This window comes from Pogona vitticeps, chromosome 2 (genome assembly GCF_051106095.1).
Source record: "Pogona vitticeps strain Pit_001003342236 chromosome 2, PviZW2.1, whole genome shotgun sequence".
NCBI lineage: Eukaryota > Metazoa > Chordata > Lepidosauria > Squamata > Agamidae > Pogona > Pogona vitticeps.
The window spans coordinates 253983294-254003535 of NC_135784.1; the positions used below are offsets into that span (position 1 = coordinate 253983294).

General features: G+C 39.6%; 1 protein-coding gene across 3 annotated transcripts in view; it reads right to left on the reverse strand.

The window, feature by feature from the left end:
• TNFAIP8 (TNF alpha induced protein 8) overlaps nucleotides 1–20242 on the reverse strand; it is a 55703-nt gene that overhangs the window by 19803 nt on the left and 15658 nt on the right. The window contains exon 1 of one of the 3 annotated variants that reach the window (XM_020780064.3): nucleotides 5857–11310. The exons of the other annotated variants lie outside the window; for them this stretch is intronic. Within the exon in view, the coding sequence (XP_020635723.1) occupies nucleotides 5857–5887 (31 nt within the window). The 5' untranslated portion in view covers nucleotides 5888–11310. Of the gene's footprint in view, nucleotides 1–5856; nucleotides 11311–20242 lie in introns of those variants that run through there. 3 annotated transcript variants of the gene reach the window in all.

Sequence of the window (20242 nt, forward strand, 5' to 3'; positions counted from 1 at the left end):
CAAGGTTGGGGACCACTGCCATATCTAAAAGTACTACCAATCAATTCTTACTAATTACTGGAGCCTAAAACACTGATTATGTTACCAACTGATGCCTTCTATCACTGATTAGATTCTACAGCAAATATTAAAGATTACACACAGCCAATGGGATTTCACACAATTATGGTGATACAATCTGTAATGTGGGGGATGTAGTAGTCATGGGGAGCACAAACTTTATTTTGTGCTGAAATCACTATGCCTGCCGTTATCTCTTCCTTACATGCATGTTGCAGAGAGAGCTTTGTGATAGCGTTGAAAATAAAGGCCTTGCACCTTCAGCATGAAACACTCTCTTCTTTACCAGTGTATTAATTTCATTTAAAATTTCCATCCTAATGAGTCATTTTAGAAATGACAGATCAAGAGCAATACAAAGAGTAATGAAAATCCATTTTCCACCTGCCAGAAACAAGGATATTTAGCAGCTCATGAGTCTACTGTAAGACCAAATAATAACCAATAATTACTTTCACTCAACCAAAGGAATCTAGTATTTCAGTCTAAGCTGCTTGAACATGTGTGTCCTTTTATGTGTTAATTCACTGCTTATCCTGAAGTGCCAAATCAATTGTGACTTCTGGTGACCCTTTTCAGGGATAGAGTACTGAGAAATGGTTTACCACTCCCTTCTTCTGGGGACCAAGGCCACACAGGCTTGTTCCTCCTTTAAGATGCACAGCAGAGAATTCAATTCCCAACTGGTGGTTTCACAGCCAGATACCCAACTTACTGACTTATCTCAATGGTTTAGGAATCTGGTTGAGGAGTCAGAGTTTGGGAGATCAGTTCCCTAGTGTGCATTTCAGAAGAGGCAGCATGCACAGTCCCGGGGTGCCCCCAGAAGAAGGGAAGGATAAACCACTTCTGAGTACTGTACAGTATTCCCTTACCTGGAAAACCCTCAAAAGGATCACCAGAAGTCAGAATTGACTTGAAGGCCTGCTTATCCAGAAGTGCATCACGGCAGAGCAAGAGAGGCTACAAGCCTAAAGTAGATAAGCTCGCATATACTGCATTGCGATAAAGCAATTCATTATTTGGGTTAAGGGATTTACATCACAGTTTCAACTGTCTACTCACAAGGGGAGTCTGAGAAAACATACTTACAGTATACAGAATTGCAACCTCAGCATGCCCCAACCTTTTCAACCCTACCGATTTGGCTAAGGAAGCAACTGCTGTGTCTTAATTATAAATTCTGCCCAACTGTGCTGTAGCCCCAAAATGTTGCACAAGAAGCAGTACAACTATTGAAATGAAGAGAAAGCGGACTCTCACAGTTGTAAGTCCACTAGAAAGAAATTACACTTAAAGCAGGATTCAATTTTCTCTTTATAGCCCACTTTCTGCTTGTTGTAACAAAGATTTGTTGAGAATTTTCTTTGCAACCTTCCATCCTGTCCGAGTTTGTGTGACTGGAAGGGACTTTTATGGGCTGAAGTGATTGTGTATCTATCCAGCACTAATCAATTGTTCCTTCCAGCCTTTGAATTCAGAGAGAGCTCTGCCTCTCTGCTGAGAGTTTATTTACCCTCTTTAATTGGTTTAAATCAGTCAGTTGTTTGGGGGGGGGGTTGTTGTTAATTTGTTCAGTTGGTTGCGTGGAGCAAATATCAAGCAAATGTGTAATAGCAAATATTTTTATTCTTTCTTGTACAAATATCTTACCTTGAGTTACTGACATTTTATGTACCAGTTAATGAGAAAGGGGTGGACTTTGGGAACTTGTAGCTATTCTCTGCTGTAGCTCTCTATAATTCTATTGTGCACAAAATGAGATTTTTACTAGAAATTCAAAACTTTGAAACAGATTTGAGGATATATTTTGTCTTGGGCTGTATATTTGTCCAAGACATGCTTCTATAAATAGTCTGTAAACTACAATTTAATGCAAAATATATTTTTAAAAAATATATATTTATTTATCTAGGATACCATACATTGTGGTCTAGAATTCAATTATAAGGTTGTAGCATATACACTGCAGTGTATATTGACTCAGTTATTAAAAAGCCAATATAGGCACTATTTTCTTCAGGCAATTACAGAAAGCATTAGGACAAGCAATATACAAGTTGCAAAATGGTTGAAGACATCACTGACCACATTTTCTGATTAATACACAAGACAAGAGCCATAGTTTCCTCTTTCTCACTACATTGGAGATAAATGTAGATACTTTAATTTAAAAAAATTATATCCTGCCTACATCAGGTGTTCCCAGGCATCCTGCAAGACATTTAAAATACAACATTATGATGCAGCTAATTTTAACACAACCTGTTTAATACAGCTTACTTTAAATACACAGGAGAGTGGAGTGACAAAACAGAATCAAGAACAACAGCAATGGTTAACTGGAGGCCTTTTTAAATAGAAAGTGTTTACAGACTACAAAAGACAGCAAGCAATGATGGCTGTACAGTGGTGCTTCGCAAGACGATTGTTTCGCATGACGACGAATTCGCATTATGATGAGGTTTTCTGAGCGATCTTGCACTTCGTTAACGATGTTTCCTATGGGCGATTTTTGCTTTACGATGTTAGGGACCTTGCCTCGCAAGACGGTTAAATATTAGGTCCCTGTTTTTTGCTTTACGATGTTTTTGACAGCTTGGTCTTGCTTCGCTATATGAGTCTTTTAATGGTCTCTGTTTCGTTAGACGGCTGTCTTCGCTTGGGAACCACATTTCGCTTAACGATGTTTCCTGTGGCAATTTTCACTTTACGATGACAATCCATTCCCATTGGAACGGATTATCAGGTTTTCAATGCATTTCAATGGGAAAACATGTTTCGCAAGACAATGTTTTCGCTTAACAGCGATTTTCGCGGAACGAATTAACATCGTCTTGCGAGGCGCCACTGTACTTAGAAGTGTCATTATTATGCTATTTACATGAAACCACTGGGAGAGGTTGTCTGGAGTTGTGGGGTTTGGTGACAACCAGTATGCTGATGACCCTCAACTCTTATCTTCTTTCCATCTAAATCCAAGGAAGCTGTCTTGGTTCTAAATCAGTGTCTGGTGTCAGTAATGGACTGGATGAGGGTGATCCTAGTCAGTGAAAAAAGCAGATCAAGTAGTAGGGTTGCAATCTGTGCTGGATGGGGTTCCAATCCCTCTGAAAACACAGGCACGCAGCTTGTGGCTACTCCTGGATTCACCTTTGAACCCGGATGCCCAGGTTTCAGCAATGGCCAGGAATGCCCTTGCACAGTTAAAACTAGTGTACTAGCTGTGCCTGTTTCTTGAGAGGCCACGGTGACACATGCCCTAGTTATATGTTTGTTGGATTACCGTAACACACTCGATGTGGGGCAGCCTTTGGAAAGTGTTCGGAAACTCCAAAGGGTCCAAAATTCCGCAGCAAGTTTATTAACTGGGGCTGATTACAGGGAACATACAACACCCGTTACAACAGCTTCACTGGCTGACGATCTGTTTCCGAGCACAATTCAAAGTGCTAGTTTTAACCAACAAAGTCCTTTTAGATAGCTTGGGTCCAAGCTATCTAAACGTCTTCCTCTCCCTCTATAAGCCTGCCTGGGCATTAATTAAGATATTCAGGGGAGGCCTTTCTCTCAATCCCACCACCCTCACAGACGTGCTTGGTGGGGACACGGGAGAAGGCCTTCTCTGTCGCTGCTCCAAGACTCTGGAACTCCCTCCCACAAAAAGCTAGGCTGGCCCCATCTTTGCTGTCCTTCCCCAGGCAGGCAAAGACCTTTCTCTTCAGGCAGGGTTTTCCTTAATGACTGGTGGTCTGAGAGGGGATTTAAATAGATTGTTTTAAATGTGTTTTAATATTGATCTTAGTTACCATTTTAATAAAATACTTCTTTAATTCTTTTTAATATGTGTATATTTACTGCTTTAGCTCTTAAATATTGTTTTAGTGATGTAAGCTGCCTTGGGTCCTTTTGGGAGAAAGGCGGCATAGAAATATTTTAAATAAATAATTCTTACTAAGATAGCAGTGTAGCTCAAGGGTGAACATTTACATATATTCACCTGGAAGTAAGTCTCACTTAGCAGGGAGGGGGGTCATTTCTAAATAAACATTTCTACAATGGCTTTGCAAGTTCAAAAGAGTGGCTTTAACAAAACCAGATATCATCATCGGGCTCAAAGAAATTACTATCCAATCTGTAAAAGCTCCTTACAATAGATTAATTGACATTGAAATGAATTTCTGGATGAATCTCTTAATACAATAAATATATTGTCTGGTTTCACCATTTCCCTGTTTTTAAATTATATTTTTATTTTCATCTCACCTCTTCATGCTTAATTGAACACCACAATCCAGATCTTATTTTTTTTTAAGAAGAAAAATATACCCAGTTGCAATATAAGCATAGTTTTTTGGTGTGATGCAAAAATATATACTCTTATTTTCCTGCATTTCTAATTTGAAAGAAACTATATTCTGCCCCCTGTGGAATTCTACTGTGCAAAAACAGAAGCACAACATTGGTGTCCCAAGATTTCTTTCAACAAAAGTACGTAGTCTCCCCTTAACAGAGACAATCTAGAATTTCATCTCAGACAACAGAACCTATAGCGTCAAATTAAAGCCATTTTTTAAAAAGGCTCTTCGTTAAGCCCTGTCATGTCATGGCATGCGTGCTGCTTGCTTACTCATCTACAATACAAAAGGGGTGGAATGAACATGCTGCCAAAGGAATGCTGTACACAGGAGTTGCCATAGGAAAGAGGTCTAGTGCAGCCTGCAGTTGTTCTTTGGGATTCACATTTTCTCCTCGTTTGGCGAGGAAAGGATAGCATAAGAAGCTCTCAGTATGACAATTATTTTGTTGTCTATGGATTCACTACATAGTTACACTGCATTCACTGAATTTTTATTTAGTCAAGCTAGGTTTTTCTCAAGAACATACACTCGTGCAGCTCACATAAGGATAAGATCTATACTAAAAAAAAAAATCCACACAGAAGTTGTCTGCAGCATTTTGATTAACTGTCCTAGTTCGTTACCAAACCGGTGATCTGACTGATCTAACTTACGCCAGCCATTTATTCAATTCAAGTTTATCTCACATTTTATCAGGGCAGGAAATGCCATCCATTTTCTATGCCTCCGTAGAAGTAGCCTTTTCAACTAAAATTTCAGAAAGTTGTTTCTTCCTATCCTTAAATGAGACAGTTTCCTCCTCTGCCCTCCAGATTTACCACTGAGTTTTCCATATAGCCTTTCCAGCTCTTTCTTTGTGCTTCACCTAGGTGAGGAAATGAATAGTTTTTCCATTTCAACAAGGCTTGAAATGGAAAACAAGCAGTGGTATGAATACTACTGCTTTAAACACAAATGCATCAAAGCACAATGCACCCCCAGTGGAACAAAAAAGTTAGTGCCAAGAAACGTCTTCCAAAAAATAATAACTGCTCTTTCAGTTCTCTGAATTGCACAACTTCCTTTTAGCAAAGGAACACTGCCTCTAAATTTGTTTAAAACACGCATCTTCCTCTTTCAATCCCTCCTTGCTGCTTATGGATACCCTGGCACCCAGCCCTTCCACGTTACTGATACTGTGAACAGTTTTTACTTATCCTTGCACAAAGAACAAACCATCCTTGGCGTCAAGGTTTTCAGCTGCAGCATTTCTGTGAAATCTGAACAGCAGCCTTCAGATGCCTTTCCTTTCCCCCCCCCTCCCCTGCGAACAGTTTTAACACAGCCAGCGCAAATCTCAATTCATCATCTCACGTTGCTGCCAGAAGCAGCTTCATTTTCCTCTCCTGTAAAGTAGCCCCGCAACTTTTTAAAATCTTTTTTTTTAAAGCCGTACCTTCTTTAGACTCATCTGCTTCGGAGCTCATGGTATCAGGCTGAATCTCTGGAGATTAACAGATGACGTGCGCGTCTGAGAAGCAGCAAAGTCAACTTCTCAGAAGAAGAAGAAGAAGAAGAGGGGGCTGGGATTAAAGGAGGAAAAAGTTTTGTGAAGTCAACGAATCGTAGCTCAGCTCCACTAAAAGATTCCGCCTCTTTTTGAATGGCATCTCAGCAACTGAGACAGAGCACCTTTACAAAGACCCGTTAGATTTGCCCGAAATTCCTGCTTATGCACTTTGTTCTCTTATTTTACTGTTTCTAATGGTTGATTTCTTTTTTAACTTGTTGGGCCTTGATAAGCAGCTTGTTCCTGGATAAAGACAGGCACCCAAAATGAAGTTCAGACAAAGCAGCAAAAAAAATCTATTTAGGTTGTAATGTCCCATTAAGAACAGTATGGACCTCCAAAGCCCAAGTGCAATGCATCTTCAAGCTAAAACAGTGTTTTCTACTAAACAGAAACGAAGTGTATGATATCTGAGACTAGACTGCTTGAGGAGAAACTAAACAAATGCCTTAAGAAGGAAAACTAGCAGATTGCTCAAGACCAGCACTAGCCACAGGAAGGCTAGGGAAGGCTTGCTAACTTGTCATCTTTGCTGCTCTGCAGTATTTGTTTTTCCATCTCTAGAAGAAACAATTTAAGAGCCAGTTGTGAGAAAGCCCTCAGCCCTGGTGAGATGCTGCTTTCTGAAATGTGTTTTAGCCAGGCTGTTGTGACTCCTTGGAGTGCAGTTAGAATAGCACCGAGGTTAGCTTCTTGGTTGCTTGTTGTCCCCCCACCCCCCCAACACACACACCATATCTAATACCTATATATTAAGTCTTGATTATTTCATTACAATTTTGAGTTTATTCTGTGTTTAATTGTTTCACCTTCTTTTGTTATGGTTTATTAAATATTTTTTTTCAAATGTAATGAATTTTGATATTATTTCGTATTAATAACTACGCTTTGCTCCTTGCAAAAAAAAAGTATTGATCTAATAGAGCTCACAAACGATATTTATTTTAAATGTCAGCCTATGAGTTTTTATTAGTCCTCAAAAAGAAGCAATTTCTACTGTGATTTTGATGGAATATTTTAGTTCCCTTTACCATGCTCTGTCTATTTCGTTGCTGTTATCCTACTGCCTATTTACACCAGTATCATTCCACTGAAATAAGTTTCAGCAAGAAACTGACACTAAATAAGGAGGCCATGTAGACAAACCAAGTTACCTCACAGGTAATAGCAAATACATGTGTCAACTTATAAACTGGCAGCAGGTCATGGTTGTAATTTACGCTGAAGGAGTTATCCTGGCCACTTACTTGAGGTGTTAATCAAAGTCTATGCAGAATGTTTTTTGTTTTTTTTTTTTGTAATGAGTTACTTGAACAAAATCACTTGTTTGCTTGTATCTGTCAAGGCTGTAATTCACCATTTTTCAGTGGAACAAGAACAGGGTGATGTGCCTCTTTCTCCTCATGGGGTTTGAGCAACAGGAAAGAGAAGGAGGAAGCATCAAAAGAGGGAGGTTCATTTTGTGTTAACTGGTTTGTTTGCTGTCCTTGTGGACAAAGTTTTGTGGAGGAAGTGAGACAGGCAGTAAGATAAGAAGAGTGAGTGAGAGCAAGTGATTGGGCAATTAACAGCAAAGCCAGTCTAAGAGGATAAAGACAGGGAAGGAATTGATCCAGGCAGAGATTGGATAGTTCACTAGTTTAGGCATCTGGCTGCAGAGTTTGATTCCCCACTGTGCCACCTTGGCAGGGGCTGGACTTGATGATCTACAGGCTCCCTTTCAGCTCTGCAGTTCTATGATGATTTATAGGGACAGTTCAGGATGTCAAACGCAACAGAACTCTTGCCTTCCGGTATCTCTCCAGAACTGTGGGCAGGGTGTTTGAGAGAATTTCTTGGGGCAAATTGTGAGCATGTTTTTGCATTTTTTTCAGTGGTGCCATGGGAACACTAAATGTTCATAGTGAGCAACACAGCAAATTACTTTCTGTGACTTTAGTAATAATAACAACAATAGTCTGATGCTCAAGCCAAGTAATAAGTTATTCAACAAGTTCCTTTTTGAAAGTAAGGTTCAAGCTCCAAGCCTGTGGCTCTATTTCCAATAGAAATTACACTAAAACTGTAGTTTGTGGTAAGCACAGTCAGGCATCCAAACCGCACTTTAAGCAGCCATGTCATGGCAACCATGGCTTGTCTGCTTACATATTCTGTACACTTAGCAGCACATTCCATTGGTTCGGGGTGAAGGAGCTGACGTAGGCATCATGATGGTATTAAGTATGGTTTAGAGAGGGCACTACATCACAACATACCAAATCTGATTATTTCATAGAAGATAAAACTAGCTTGCTTGGCATCCTTAGTCATGCAGCTGCAATCTGCTCTTACTAGTCCTGCTTTTCACTTGGCAGAATATGTAACTGTTACTTAAGCAAGATGAAGTCACATACTGTAGGTATTTACCAGATTTTATTGAGTAAGTCAGCACTGCTCTTTTAATGTGCACATGTAAGTGACCCACATGTTCCCTTTGTAGATGTATGGATATGACATGGATGCAGCACATTTGTAATCAAATGATCTTGGGCTTCCCTCTATATAATGATCAGTTCTGGGGGTACTGATTAACATCCAAACTAACCCAAGTACAGTATAAACCAAGGTTTTCAGACCCACTCCAAATCATGTTTTTTTTAACAGCAAGCCACAGTTAGTCATCTCAGATACCTGTATTACACAAAATCATAATTAAGCTTCCTTAGCAACAATCTGATAAGAAGCCTATACTGAGAAGCCTACAGTTAATACATTTGACACTTTCTTCTCTAATATGAGCAATTAAACTGCTTCTACTGAAGTATGGCGGAAGGAAATTGTTATAGTGTTCCCAGTTAAAGAACAGTATCACAATCCAAATGCGGTGTTTTCTCCAGTTAAAATAACTCCATACACACTAGTGGCCTTTTGTGATGGACATAAAAATTTTCAAGAGAAACAGAAGATTAGTCTGAACCAAAAGATACCATAAAATCCAGGTTGCATTACTCATGTCTGAGAACACATACAGAAGATGTTTTCATTGACAAATAAATGCTGTGCAAGAACTTAAGACTCATTAAGTTCTTTATGCAATTGCAGTTTACTTAGACAGAAGCTCCTCAACTTGGCAGTTGCCACTAAATGTAAATGCAATTAGTCCTGCCGTAGCTCTTCTTCTGTCTGTTTAAACAGCTATGACTTACTTGTCAATCTGTGGGCAAAACATATAAATAGTTGATGGCAGTCAAAGCAAGGCATGCGTAGATGACATGAAATTGGTTCAGTGGTTCAGCTCAGTGGTTTAGGTAGAGTTTGATTCCTCACCCTGCTTCACTTCTGCTGACAGCTGAAGACCCATCTTCTCAGGCAGACTTTTAACAAGCATGACTGTGTCCCTGAATGCCTTTTTAAAGTTAAGATAGTTTTTAATGTTTACTTTTAATTATTCAATTGTACTTTAATTAGCATATAGTTTAATTGTTTTTTAATGTTTAACTTATGTTTTTAATTCTATTTTAATCGTGTGAGCCATCTTGAATCCCCTTATCAGGAGAAAGGTGATCTATAAATAAAAGAGAGAGAAAAATCTGTCTGTCTATCTATCTATACATTAGTGCACAGCAATATTCTGGGTGATTTACTGTACATATAAAACAAGGAATACCTAAATCAAATAAAATATAAAACCAATCAACAGGAAGCTAATATAGGCCCATGTTATGTTCTGATGATGCAGTGTTTCAGAACAGTGTGGGGCATGAAAGCTCAAGAGGGGCTGCCTCAACAGCCTCCTAAAATTAGGGAGGGAGGAGGCGAGACGTAGCTCCACAAGGGAGGTGATACCAGAGCATTGGTACCACTGCCAAGAAGGTTTGACTTCATGTCAAAGATTTTCTGGACTCCTTTGGCATTGCCACCTGGAAAAGCATTGCCTGGGAGGATCTGGTGGCATGGGATGATTACCTTGGAGAGAGATGCTCTGACAGGTAACGTGGCCCCAAACCATGAAGGGCTCTACGAGTAAGCATCAAGGCCTTGAACTTGATCTGAGACACAACCAATAACTAGTGCAAGCAAGTCAGGACGGGGGAGATCCAATCAGATCTGCTCACACCTGCCACAAGCCTGGAGGCTGCATTCTACACTCACTGCAATCTCCAGACCGATCTCAAGAGAAGCCCCATGTAGAGAGCATTACAGTGGTCATTCCTGGATATCATCAATGCATGCACTAACATCCTGAGGCTCCTTCATTTCAGTAGGGAGAGAGCAGGATGAAGAGTCTTAATTGGTCAAAAACTGATCTGGCCATGGTGGTCATCTGGGAATCCCAGGAGAGAGCCAGTTCCAGAAGGACTCCCAGGTTCCAGACTCAGTTCCTAAGCAGACAGAAGGTTTACATCATCCAGCCTAGAGAGAATACCCTCTAACCCGCCTGAGGCACCCCATCTTGTCCATGTTCAACTTGAGCTTATTTGCCCTGGTCCATTCCAACACCAAAGCCAGACACCATTCCAGTGTCAGAGAGCATCCACTGCAGAGGTAGAAAAGGAGAGAGACAGAGTTGTGTATCATCATCAGCATACTGATGATACTGTACCGCAGATCCCTGGATCACCTCCCCCACTGGTTTCACAAAGATGTTAAAAAGCATTAGGGAGATTGATGACCCCTGAGGGACCACACAATCAAGGGTCCAAGGAGCTGACAACTCTTTCCTAAATTGTACTCTGGACATGGTTTCTGCGAAAGAACTGGAGCCAGCTTAACATCAAGCCCCTGATCCCCACCTCCAACAGCCTATTCAGGAGGATACCGTGGTTGACAGTATCAAAAGCAACTGAGAGACCCAGGAGTACCAACATGGTATGAGATCCCATACCAGCCTCCCTTAAGGCCTGAGGGTATCGTGCAGTATGACCAGTGCTATCTCAGTCATATGGCATGGTCTGAATCTGGGCTGGAATGGATCAAAGCAATATTCCTCCTCCAGGTATGACTGGAGCTACCCTGCCACCATTCTGTCACCTTGCTCATAAAAGGAATATTGGTGATTGGCCTGTAATTGTTGAGCTAATTCAGCACCAAACTTGGTTGCTTCAGGAAGGGCTGGATAATGGTTTCTTTAACACATAAGGGAAGATGAACCTCCTTCAGTGTGGCATTAACGATGTTAACAGCCCACTTGAAGAGACATCATTGGAAGCTTTTATTAACCAGGGAGGGTGAGGATGAGGCAGGGAGGTAACCAATGTGCAGTGAGCCAGTGCCCTGGATACTCTCCGATAGGGTCCCCTATTGATTCTAAGATTTATGTTCTGAGTTCTAAGATTAGTATTATTTTCTTAGACCATCTTCAGCTTTAGACCTGCTTTTTGACCTAAGCTGCTCCAGTCAACAACGTATGACAGAAAGCAAGCAAGGTGAGTGGGGCCTGCACACGCTCTGGGCCTCTTATATTAATGATTCTTCAATAGCTTCCTGTGCTGTTGACAACTTTTCTGAATTTTCTTTCCAGGGAACATTGTAAAAGGCACAATTCTTTGATGGCCCTTAGACAAAATTTGTCAGGGGGCCAGGAGTTTTATGATACAATGTCATCAAACTCTTGTGAAGACACCCATTTCAATTTATTTTATCACATACAAATGAGGTAGTAGATGTACTCAACTGGTTTCTGCAATGCACTGAGGAAGGCTATACAGTACATTAAACCTCAATCTACAATAAGATGCTAGTGAAGAATTGTCCTAGTCAGGGAAACAATGTTCAGCCTCTTCTGAAAAACTATCCACCTATCTTGAAAGAACAAGTTCTCAACTCTGGAATTGTAATATCTTGCTTTGATAACATCCAGATTGGATTATGAATAATAAATAGGGCTGTTTTGACATGTACAGAAACTTTGTTTAGTTCAAAATATTGCATGATATTAATAAAGATTTTTCTCTCCATTATTACTATTATTTTTCCTCATTGTTCTTCATCACATTATATATATATATATATATATATATATATATATATATATATATATATATATATATATATATATATATATATATATATATATATATATATATATATATATATATATATATATATATATATATAAATTACTAGGTTTAGTCCAATGTTCTGTATGTAATTCATAAAGACTAGGACCAAATATCTGATATTAGCTCTCCCTACATGACTCTGCTTGATAAATGATCATCATAAAAAATCCTTTAGTGGTTGAGGCTGCTGAAAACAAGTGGATATTTGGGTTTGGAGTCGTTTCTTTGCATTAACCTACCCCATTTTATTTTATTTATATACTGTCTTTCTCACAGGGAAGTCAAGGTGACTCACAGTCAGTTAAAACAACACAATACTCACAATTAAAAACATCATCAAAACATTGGAAAGCAGTTAACGGTATTTTAAAAACACCATTAATTTATTTTATAAAAACATTGAATTCAATAAATGTAGCATCCCCAATACCACCACTTGTCCAAAATACTTAAAAACCTGCCCAGAAATGAAGTCTTTGTCTGCCAGTGGAAGGAAAAGGTAGAGAGGGCCAGCTTGGCTTCTGGGAGGGAATGTGTTCTATAACCCCAAGATATGTGTTTGGTATATCTGTGTTATTTTCTATCAAGAAACATATGAATTTCTTATTTTCCTAGATGTCTAAAAATGAAATTCAGTTTTATTACATTTGGTTTTATGTTTTCTACTAGTTTTTAATACTACTTTTTCTTATAGTGGGGTTTTAGTTGAAATTCTGGTTTTAAATAATTTGTGAATTGGCTTGTATATTTTCATGCAAAGATGGGATAAATATTTTAAATATAAATCACTACGTGGACTTTACTCCATACTGTCTCCACAGGAGTACAGACCTGCTTAGTGACCCTATATATTCCAACAGATGAACTGAACTATATTTTTTATTGGGTGAATTGCTAATGATGAACAGATGTTTTAGCTTATGGGACACAGGCTGTGCATAAAAATAGGATTTACCTTTCAGGGTCTTTTTTGACATTTTCCAAATAAGTATGTATGACAAGCAGGCACTGAGCTTGACTATAAAATCATTATTTCCTGGAAGATCTGTATGTACTGCCTAGATACTGCTTATATTACCAGGTTCATTTCACCCCCCCCCAGGTATTGTCTTATACTGTTTCAGACCAACTGATATTAGGGTGGCCATATATTCTCTTCTAGAGAGGACAGTCGTGCATTTGAAGAGGCACCTTCCTTTGTAACAATGTGCAAGTGGTCACCCTGCCATGCAGTGAGTTTCCCTCACCAAGTAATGGCATTGGTTGGTAAATGTATCTAATCAGCCCTCTCATTTTTTTAAGTAAAATGGTTTGGGGGAGTCATTTTTAAAGAAAATATGCAAACCACACACATTGATATAACTACTGATGAAAAGCAAGAAGGGTGTGGCATACTATGGCAATTCTGCATGAACTTCAGATGGAGGGAAGGCTGAATCAACCACGAGCCAGCTTTTTTTTCTTTTTTCTTTTTTGGTAATGAAGTAGTGGAGATCATAATTGGTACATCTAGCCCAGTATTTTCAACATGGGATAGAAACCCCTCTCCAGGGCTTCAGGCAGGAATCTCTCCTAGCCTTACAGTGGACCCTCTACTTAAGGAATTAATCCGTATTGGAATGGTGGCTGCAAGTCGAAAAGTCTGTAAGTCGAATCTCCATTGACCTACAATGCATTGAAAACCGATTAATCCCATAACCAGTGGTTTTTATTCTATTTTTATTCCATTTTGGTTTTTTTCTGGTCTGTAAGTCGATTCTCTGGCTGCAAGTCGAATCTAAATTTTGCAGCCAGAGAAGTCTTTAACTCGAAAAGTCTGTAAGTCGAGCCGTCTGTAAGTCGAGGGTCCACTGTAATTGGGGCCACTGAGCTCTATTACCCTGTTTCCAGAAAAATAAGACCTAACCTGAAAATAAGACCTAGTATGATTTTTCAGGATGCTCGTAATATAAGCCCTACCCCAAAAATAAGCACTAGTTAAGTTAAACCCCACCCTCCACCATTGTGCAGCAACCAGAAGAGGATGACATGACTGCATTTGAATAAATGTAGATTGTTGAAAATAAAAAAATAAATAAAACATCCCCTGAAAATAAGCCCTAATGCATTTTTGGAGCAAAAATTAACGTAAAAACCTGTCTTATTTTTGGGGAAACATGGTATATTTCTTTTTTGAGTTTTATGGTCCATTTCAAGACATATGCTGGAAAAATGTACATCCTGGGAATCTGCAGGCTTATTCTTATTTTATTTTTTTCATTTATAATTGGTCATTCTCTGGATGAGCAAAAGGTGGTATACAGCTGCTTCAGCCATGGAAGATGCATAGGCCAGAAACCTGTGGAGGGATTTACATGACCATAAGTATTGCAAGAAAGCAAAGTGGCTGTCCAATGAGACCTTACAAATAGCAGAGAAGAGAAGGATAACAAAATGCAAGGGAGATAGGGAAAGTTACAGAAAATTGTATGCAGACTTCCAAAGAATAGCAAGGCGAGAAAAGAGGGCCTTCTTAAATGAACAATGCAAAGAAATAGAGGAAAATAATAGAAAAGGAAAAACCAGAGATCTGTTCAGGAAAATTGGAGATATTAGAGGAACATTTTGTGCAAAGATGGACATGATAAAGGACAAAAATGGGAGGGACCTAACAGAAGCAGAAGACATCAAGAAGAGGTGGCAAGAATACACAGAGGAATTATACCAGAAAGATTTAGATATCCCGGACAACCCAGATAGTGTGGTTGCTGACCTTGAGCCAGATATCCTGGAGAGTGAATTCAAATAGGCCTTAGAAAGTTTGGCTAACAAGGCCAGTGGAGGTGATGGCATTCCAGGTGAACTATTTAAAATCTTAAAAGATGATGCTGTTAAGGTGCTACATTCAATATGTCAGCAAGTTTGGAAAACTCAACAGTGGCCAGAGGATTGGAAAAGATCAGTCTACATCCCAATCCCAAAGAAGGGCAGTGTCAAAGAATGCTCTAACTACCGTACAATTGCACTCATTTCACACGCTAGCAAGGTTATGCTCAAAATCCCACAAGGTAGGCTTCAGCAGTATGTGGACTGAGAACGTCCAGAAGTACAAGCTGGATTTCGAAGGGGCAGAGGAACTAGAAACCAAATTGCTAACATGCGCTGGATTATGGAGAAAGCCAGAGAGTTCCAGAAAAACATCTACTTCTGCTTCATTGACTATGCAAAAGCCTTTGACTGTGTGGACCACAGCAAACTATGGCAAGTCCTTAAAGTAAATGGGAGTGCCTGCCCACCCTACCTATCTCTTGAGAAACCTATACGTGGGACAGAAAGCTACAGTTAGAACTGTATATGGAACAACTGATTGGTTCAAAATTGGGAAAGGAGTGCGACAAAGCTGTATATTGTTCCCCGGCTTATTTAACTTATATGCAGAATACATCATGCAAAAGGCCAGAGTGGAGGAATCACAAACTGGAATTAAGATTGCCGGAAGAAATATCAGCTACCTCTGATATGCAGATGATACCACTCTGATGGCAAAAAGTGAGGAGGAATTAAAGAACCTCATAATGAGGGTGAAAGAGAGTGCAAAAAATGGTCTGAAGCTCAACATCAAAAAACGAAGATCATGGCCACTGGTCCCATCACCTCCTGGCAAATAGAAGGGGAAGATATGGAGGCAGTGACAGATTTTACTTTCTTGGGATCCATAATCACTGCAGATGGTGACAGCAGCAACGAAATTAAAGGACGCCTGCTTCTTGGGAAGAAAGTGATGACAAACCTCAACAGCATCTTAAAAAGCAGATACATCACTTTGCCAACAAAAGTACACAGAGTGAAAGCTATGGTTTTTCCTGTAGTGATGTATGGAAGTGAGAGCTGGACCATAAAAAAAGCTGACCACTGAAGAACTAACGCTTTTAAATTGTGGTGCTGGAGGAGGCTCTTGAGAGTCCCCTGGACTGCAAGGAGAACAAACCTATCCATTCTAAAGAAAATCAAACCAGAGTGCTCACTGGAATGACAGATCCTGAAGCTGAGGCTCCAATACTTTGGCCATCTGATGAGAAGAGAAGACTCCCTGGAAAAGACCCTGATGTTGGGAAGGTGTGAAGGCAAGAGGAGAAGGGGACGACAGAGGACAAGATGGTTGGACAGTGTCACCGAAACTACCAACATGAATTTGACCAACTTCCGGGAGGCAGTGGAAGACAGGAGGGCCTGGCGTGCTCTGGTCCATGGGGTCACGAAGAGTCGGACACGACTAAACAACTAAACAACAACAACAAGTATTGGTATGTTAGCAGTTGCACTTTGTGGACTCAAAACAGAGTTGTGAAAATTATGCTGCACACACCAAAAGTTATAAAAGCTGTTGCATCTGTTAAAGAGACCCTGACTCATTGTGTGTCATGTGTCACAGGCTTAAATTTTTCATTGCATGATTGGTTGTGTGACAGCATGATTCAGCCCAACATCTGGGTAACTCCATGTGCAAATATTTACATTTTGTGATTGTCCAACAGGATACTAGACATAGCTCATCAATCTGTTAACTGCTAAAATGTTAGAGCCTCTTAACGCTGAAGACTTGTTTCCCTTCATTGTTCTCCCTACTTTCTTTTTGACCTGGGACACTTTTTTGTGGATTCAGTACATGCTATTTCCTGAAGACTTCAGAAAACTGGCCAACAGCTTTCTGATGTTTACATTGCTCTTAATAAAAGCGTTAATACTCTGCTGTTTTGAATTCTTCACTCAGTCACTACTAGAATTTGGAAGCTGTCAAATAAGGACTAATTTCGCATCACATTTTCACACTGGGTTTGTTACTGTCTTTTAGGCTGCCAAGAACAGTTCAGTTGTGCCACACAGAGCTTTTACTTTGGGTTTTGCTAGAGGGCTAATCAATTTTCCTCTATAGGTAAGCACTAAACACGGGGACGAATACAAAAATCAATTAGGGTATTTGTTGAATATTCCTGATTCATCAGATATTCATTGCTTTGTATTTATCGGGGTCCAGAGAACCCAACGAAGACGAAGCAACAAATATAACCCTTTTATATTCATCTTTCTTATTGCCCCACAGATCAGTTGTTCCTTGGGAGCATAAGCAGAGAGGGATTTTCCCTTCAGGTGGCTTGCTAAAGCTTGCCCGAAGGGAATCCCACCCCTGGGGTGGGGGATGGCTTGGTTCCCCTTTCCTCCTCTTCCTATGCCTGTGTGGCATAGGAAGAGGAGGGAAGGGATCAAAGCGATCCCCCAGCCCAGTTCCCTTTGCAAAGGCACAGCAGCTGTGGGATGGCTTGGGTCCCGCTTTTCCTCCTCTTCCTATGCCATGGGGGCATAGGAAGAGGACCAAGCTCAAGTTCAAAACACAATTTGCCATTTGGAGTTAACCAATATTCTTGACTAAACTTGTTCATTCTAGCATTAAAGCTAAATTATTAACTATATTAGGAGTGGCTGAGGGAAGGGGGTTCGTTCTTTGACAATAGAGTGAAACAAAAACCCTCCCCCTTTGATATAATCACTTTCTATTACAGCTCAACTCATTAATAAATCTAACGGAACTGGAAAACGATCATCTCAGAAAATGTATTTTGCATATATTGTAATATGATCTCTAGTGCCTCTTCATTTCTTAAATTCAATTTGAACATCTGAATTCACTCCATATCGTTAGAGTTTTATTTGCAGCCTCGCATGCTGTCTGTAGCTTGTGTAACTGGGAGGAACTTTTCTAGGCTGGTGTGATTGACTGTCCAGAACTAACCAATCATTCCTTCCAGCCTTTGAATTCAAAGAGAGCCCCACCTGTCTGCTGAGTGTTTCTCTTCTCCTTCTCCTTTGTCTATTGGAGGCAGTTGTTTGTTTGCTGTTGATCTGTTTTGTTAATATGTATACAGAAAGAAAGCAGTATATGCAAGTCTGTAATTCTGAGCAACTATAAATAAATAACTGTATTTTCTTTTCTCCTACAAATGTCTCAGAGTGAGTTATTGAGATTTTAAGTGCCAGTTAATGAGGAAGTGGGGGAAACTCTGGGGGAACTTGTAGCTATTCATCTCTGTGAGTCTATGTACTTCTACTGCATATCAAAAGGAATTTTTATCAGAAATTCAAAACTCGTCAACATATATATGGTAAAATCTTTGTCGCAAAACCTTGGGTATCACTTTGTGCAGGAAATTAATGCAATGTTCCTATAATTGCTAGTTTTTGTTGTCACAATGTTTGTTTCCAATAAATTGGCCAATTTTTGTTTTCCATATTTATTTGCACAGTCTTGTTACATTTTTGATAGTTTCAGTCTCTGTAGCTTGACATTTTTCTATGGTATTCCATCTACTCTTGGTGACTTACTTCTTCTAATTGCTTTGAGAACAGCTTTCACTTCACTTTTTAAAACTGCAGGTTCATCATAGGATTCTTCTTCAAGGAATTCTGTCATCCTTGCATCTCTTCTTCATAGTTGTTCTTTATGTATATAGCAGCATTTCCTTATTTTATCCAAATCAGATATGTTCCTCTGCTGATTTTTCAGCATGCCTAATCTTTATTTAAATGTTTCTTTGATTTTTCAGATCCTATAGACAATAATCTCTTGGGGTTTTCCCCTTTTTTTGTTGTTCTCTTCTGTTTCTTTGCAATGATTATTGTAATAGCTCTTTTTGCTCCTTTGTGCCAGTCACTGAAAAGTTGCATTCAGGAATCTGATCATATTTCTCTCATCCTACTATTTGGCTTCCCATCTGCTATTATAAATTTTGAGAGCTTCATCAGCCAGATTTTTATTTCCTTTTTGACCATAGAAACAACCTTTTGGTATTCTATTGTAATAGTGTATGTGGTTTCAATCCACAGTGTTTGTGGTATATAGGCAATTGATTTTAGTAACATAAATATGTTCTTGATGTGAGCTTAAAGCCACTAAACCATTCTGCCTTCAGTGACCTTTCTAGGAGTCTAGACTGGTGATGGAGCCTAGCCTCCTGACATTAGTGCTTTCACCCTGCCCAACATGCTCAAACTCCCTCACCTTATTAAGATATGTGTCTAAGAGAGGGACAAATAAAATAGACACATTAAATCAACAGGGCTCTGATGGATCAACACTTACCAAAGTCTGATTGATTTAACAAGTCTTCCCTATTTAGTCAAGACAACAGTAAGATTTCATTTTGAGAAGGCAAAATGAATTTGCATTTGCCTATGATTTGGTGTACACTACAAAACCTCTGACAGGTATGTACAACTTGTAAGTTCTTCAAATAGAAAATTAGCACAGAAAAAGGGAAAAATCTTTGTCCTCACTTTCATGTTTACATTTCCCAAGTGATATTACAGGGAACCATTTAAAAAAGGGATACTCAGCTTCACTCTAGAGCAGAGGTCTCCAAACTTCAGCCCACAGGCCACCTCCATCCCGTCTTGCCTTTTTATCTAGTCTGGTGAAGGTTTCAGGGTCAGGTCCATTCCCTTCAGCCTGTGTGGGCGGGGCGTGTTCACATACACACGTCCGTGCTCCTTCAACTCTCGAAAATGTGGGAAATATATAATGTGACCCTCACGCTGAAAAGTTTGGAGACATTTTTCTAGAGTAATATAGTTCATTCTGTGGCCTCAGCACTCTACTACCTCCTCCTGCTGCCTATGTAGATGAGGACTTGAGAACACAATCTATAAATAAACCGAAGGGGCTGGGACAGGGAGAATCCTTGATGACAAAATATTGTAAGCCCTGCTCAGCCTAGAAGGATGGAGGCAGATTTCCCCCTCTTCCTCCCTTCCGCCAGTACCAGTTCTTCTTTTTATTTTCTTTCCTGTTGGTTTCAGAAGGAGCAAAAATAGCAAAATCAGCTCCAGAACTACTGTATTCTTGCCCCTTCTGCCATCATGCCAGCGATGTGACTGAAGAAGGTGGAGGTTTTTCATTCAAGAGATCCAAAGAAGTGATCCTATAAAGGCCTCTTTTCCTTACCACTACTCGCTAAGGATTTTTTAATCATACTTTTTGCAATTTGTGCAAAATATAATTTGTAAGGAATGCTGATTGTTGTACCAGAAAAATATATTTTCTCATTGTGGACATGGGCAATGCAACAAAAACAACCATTTCAGAGCTGCTTTTACTCATGAATACAGCAAGAAAATAGTTACCACATTTCCTAGTACTGAATTTTTCACTCTTTTTTTCTTTTCCTTTTCTCTTTGGGTGGGGAGGAATAGAACGGGAA